This window comes from Erinaceus europaeus, chromosome X, assembly GCF_950295315.1.
Source record: "Erinaceus europaeus chromosome X, mEriEur2.1, whole genome shotgun sequence".
Lineage (NCBI taxonomy): Eukaryota > Metazoa > Chordata > Mammalia > Eulipotyphla > Erinaceidae > Erinaceus > Erinaceus europaeus.
Genome location: NC_080185.1, coordinates 94,678,081 through 94,682,867, shown reverse-complemented (window position 1 = coordinate 94,682,867; position 4,787 = coordinate 94,678,081). Strand labels below are relative to the sequence as shown.

Genomic DNA, 4,787 nt, shown 5'->3' with positions numbered 1-4,787 from the left:
GTTCCTGAATGAGTGAATGGCTAAACAAACTGCGGTGTATCCCCAAAGAATACATACTATGTGCTTCTACTTATGTAACATTCTTGAAATTACACAATTATAGAAATGGAGAACAGATGTGGTTATAAAAGGATAACATGAGGGATCTCTGTGGTGAAGGAATAGCCTGTTTCTGATTCAGTGCCAATAACCTGACTGTGATACTGTGTGATAGTTAAACAATGTAGTTGGAGGTAAAGGGTACTTAGAATTTTTCTATTATTCAAAATATGTTAATCTACAAATACTCAGTTAAAAAAACTTAAGTTAAAACTAATGAAACACACACAAAACCTCAGGGCTTATTCTTCTCCCTGTACATTAAAAAACCATAATCATGTTACTTGTTGTATAAGGTTCTATCATTAAAAAGCAACTCAGTTTTCTAAAAGCTAATTAGGTCAAACAAACAAACAAATAAAAATCTAATAATAGTTTAGTTCTTTAGCAAGTTGTAAACCAAAAAACTATATAAATGGAGAAATTATGCAGTTGAATTATATTTCCTAACTATAGCACTTCTGCTATTTAATCTATTTTTCTGTCTATTACATGATTGAATAAGTGATAATGGTTGACATAGAAATATTATAGCAATAAATGAAAGAATATTTGAGAAAAGTTCATAATATCTTGACTATTCATCATAACAGTATAATAATACATAATAAAATCAATAAAGAATTGTTATGCAAAAGGAATGAGCAAACAAAAGATTCGAGGTAAGGCAGGTACTATAAAAATGAGCACATATAAACATGGATATAAATTAGACTATCTTTAGTCTTTAACATAAAAACTATATAATATTTATAAAATATTTAAATATTTAAAATATAAACAAATATTAAAATATTTATAAAAGTAACCTGTTTTTGAACTGCTGTCAGGATGTGGTCAAGTAGCAGGCGCAAAAATATCAGAGAGACATTTATGTATTATTTTTTAAGTTTACCATTTAATCTTGAATTGCTGTTTAACTGATAAGCATTTAACACGACTCAAGAGGTCTACAGAACAAGGAGCTGTGTACTGCAGTAACAGAGTTTGTATTAGACAAACAATTGTTGCGGTGAACAAAAGTTCTCTATGCATCCCTTGAGTGGGTTTGAACATCACAGGCGAGGTCTTCATTTGATTCTCCTGTAGCTCTTTCTTTATTCTCAGCTTGTAATCTTTCTTCGTTTTCATCCTCTATTGCCTCGCTTTGAAGATCTTCGGAAATTAATTGTCTGGCTAAACTGATGTTCAGGCCTTCGTTGTAGTGAAGTTTTCTTTTCAGTTCAAACTGTCGCTGCTTCTCTTGTTTTTTGAGCATATTGCTGTTGTCAGCCCCATAGCTCTCTTGCCCCTTCATCTGAACATCGGAGTCCCAGATTTCACTGGTGGCTAATTTCATGAACCCAGTTAAAAATTCTGATGTTGTGGCTTCTTTTGATTCTATGTCACTCGCCGTCTCTTTAACTCTGAGGTGGGGAGTGCTGGGTTCATTTACTTTCATTAAGTCGTAGTCTCTGTAAGTTGGGCGGTAGGTTGCCAGGATGTTTGACTCGTCCCACTTCTGGGATTTTTTTCTCTGAACACCCTGGGTAGCCCCTCGGGACTGCTGGGCGGTGCCCTCCGCTGAAGAAGACGAGGAGCATTTGTTCTTCAGAATTCCCTTGATGGTTCTTTGGGAAGTGCTGTTGGCCGCCATATTTGGGGAGGGTGGGGCTTAGAGAGTTGAGCCCCACCGGCTCCGAGTTGAAACTACCTGCAGTGCTATCTGATTTGAGCAACCTTTCCAACAAGCAAGCTGCTTCAAGGTGGGGACCTGGTGTGTCACAAAGAACGTCACTAACTACACCACAATGACTGCTACCGTCACAGCCAACGTCACCGTCACAGCCAACGTCACCGCCTCAAGGCCAGCCCAAGCTGCTATCACTTTTAATGTAGTTAATACAGGAAATACCCACAGGTTGCCCAATGTTTTCTGAATTTCTATATAACCTTTCTGTGTAAAGTGAGGCTACATTAAATGTATTTTGTACTGCTGATCACTTACTATTTTGGTTGGAAATGTTGGGGACATAAACTAGAAGATTTTCACTCCTGTAGTCATCCAGAACTCCTTCCATACCAACACACACACACACACACACACACACACACTCACACACCACGTGACATCACGTTGTTCACTTTCCAGTCCAGCTCTTGGTACTAAACTAAATATTTCAAATATTTCAAGAGACTCCAAGTCTGTCTCTTCTGTCACCAACCAACCACCTTGTTGCACCACTGTTTCTTGTTAATGCCTTTGAAGTGAGTAGCCTCCTGCTGCCTTCTGATCTCTTTTTCAACTTCTAGTAAGGGTGTTCTTAAAATACCTATTAAATATTCTCACATTTCCTTTAAAAAATATATTATCTTAATTTATTTATTGGATAGAAACATTCAAAAATCGAGAGGGAAGGGGGTGGTAGAGATGGGAGAGAGACAGAGAGACACCTGCAACACTGCTTCACCACTTGCAAAGCTTTCCCCCTGCAGGTGGGGGCTGGGACCTCAAACCCGAGTCCTTGCGCATTGCCACATGTGCGCTCAACCAGGACCACCGGGTCCCTCACATCTCCTTTTCAAACCACTAATTGCTATCAATTTTCTTTCTTTCTTTTTTCAAATTTTTTATATTTATTTTTTCCCTTTTGTTGCCCTTGTTGTTTTATTGTTGTAGTTATTATTGTTGTTGTCCTTGTTAGATAGGACAGAGAGAAATGGAGAGAGGAGGGGAAGACAGAGAGGAGGAGAGAAAGATAGACACCTGCAGACCTGCTTCACCGCCTGTGAAGGGACTCCCCTGCAGGTGGGGAGCCGGGGTTCGAACTTTCTTTTTTTTTTTTTATTTAAGAAAGGATTAATTAACAAAACCATAAGGTAGGAGGGGTACAACTCCACACAATTCCCACCACCCAATCTCCATAACCCACCCCCTCCCATGATAGCTTTCCCATTCTCTAGCCCTCTGGGAGCATGGACCCAGGGTCTTTGAGGGTTGCAGAAGGTAGAAGGTCTGGCTTCTGTAATTGCTTCCCCGCTGAACATGGGCGTTGACTGGTCGGTCCATACTCCCAGTCTGCCTCTCTCTTTCCCTAGCAGGGTGTGTCTCTGGGGAAGCTGAGCTCCAGGACACATTGGTGGGGTCTTCAATCCAGGGAAGCCTGGCCAGCATCCTGGTGGCATCTGGAACCTGGTGATTGAAAAGAGAGTTAACATACGAAGCCAAACAATTTGTTGAGCAATCATGGACCCAAAGCTTGGAATAGTGGAGAGGAAGTGTTAGGGCGGTACTCACTGCAAACTCTAGTGTACTTCTGCTTTCAGGTATATATTTTGCAGTAGTTTATGGATACGTGTGAACATAAGCTCTCTCTCATAAAGACTGGTGTATATCTAGGTTATGGGACTTAGTTAGAAAGTGAACCACCTGAGATGAAATTAGAGTGTACTATAAAAGGAAAGGTCTCACCCGAGTAATGAAGCTGAAGGGTTGTCATTCCACACGTGAAGTCTCTGGACACAGTCTGAGGTGAAGCATGTTGAGGTGGCAATCGTTGCGTTGGTTAGGTTGTGATCGGCGAATGCAATATTATTTGGTATGGATTGGGAGAGGCATATGGGAAAGTGGGCCCTATCCAAGGGTTCCAGGACTGGGGGAAGTAGGGGCTCTATAGTGGAGATGTGAGGTTCCTGCTGTCTTAGGGTTCAAAAAGACAATCGATAGTTAATGTTATCATCACATTATTTGGTAATTGGGTTAAGTTTGAAAAGTCCTTTTGTTATGGTTTGCTGTACAGTATCCAGTATCTTGAATATAGCTGTGCTATTGGATGCTTCTAATCTACTTGGTTTAGGCTTTTGGGAGAGTCCGCATATCAAATACACAGCCTATATATTAAAAGGATTCAGTTTGTGTTTTGAGAAACTTTGAGACATACAATTGATTTTCCCCCTCTCATATTAATTAACTACTCAATTTTCTTTTAACCGCAGGACTATGCTTTGCTCAAGTATTTCTCTGAAGTCTCCCCAGCCCACTTTCAGCTTTGTGAACTTTTGACTTTAGAAGATTATTTTCCCATCTGTCCCAGAATCATTTTCTAGGTTCTTTCCACAGGGCTGTTGGGATTTCATCTAAATCATTGCTCCTCTGGTGGGGGTTGTTCTTGACTCCAAGGCAAATAGATATTTCATGTTTTCATGGTTTCTATTATATTCTTTTTCTGTGTAGAACCCAGGATAAAATCTAATAAAGAAAGGTGTGTATTTTGGACACCATGGTCTCAGTTTTGTGTTTTTACAATATGACACAGTTCCTAGAACACAATGGTATTAGAGAATTATAATTATTAAATCAATGGTGAATGATTGCTGGAAAGAAATTAGAAGTCTGAAACATGGGCATGATGAAAAATGGGCTACAAAGACTTTACAACAGTTACAATTTGCCCAAATAGTCACATGGAAAAAGATACCATGTGTAGAATTTAGGGACTCTTAAAGAAGTGAGTTTGGAACGTTTTTGTCCTTTACTGGCTTCATATTTTACAGGCAGTGACATTCTTCTAAAAAAAAAAAAAAGGAAATTAAGATCCAGTTTCACATTTTTCCCTCCAGTTAGCATTCACAAGATTTCTTTTCCTCTTCTGATAACATTTGCTTCTTCTTCTGTCCCTCAAGGTCTTTCTACATTTTAGAACTGGAAA

The 4,787-nt window shown here is 39.3% G+C and overlaps 1 protein-coding gene across 1 annotated transcript; it reads right to left on the bottom strand.

The window, feature by feature from the left end:
- Positions 1 to 976: 976 nt before the first annotated feature.
- PPP1R2C (PPP1R2C family member C) lies at positions 977 to 1,825 on the bottom strand. The gene has a single exon (XM_007521121.2). It carries the CDS (start codon positions 1,733 to 1,735, stop codon positions 1,127 to 1,129), a length of 609 nt encoding a protein of 202 aa, XP_007521183.1. The 5' UTR covers positions 1,736 to 1,825; the 3' UTR covers positions 977 to 1,126.
- Positions 1,826 to 4,787: the final 2,962 nt, after the last annotated feature.

What these genes read in the sequence shown, in the direction of transcription:
- PPP1R2C (XM_007521121.2), bottom strand. Translation starts at nt 1,735, where the DNA reads ATGGCGGCCAACAGCACTTCCCAAAGAACCATCAAGGGAATTCTGAAG.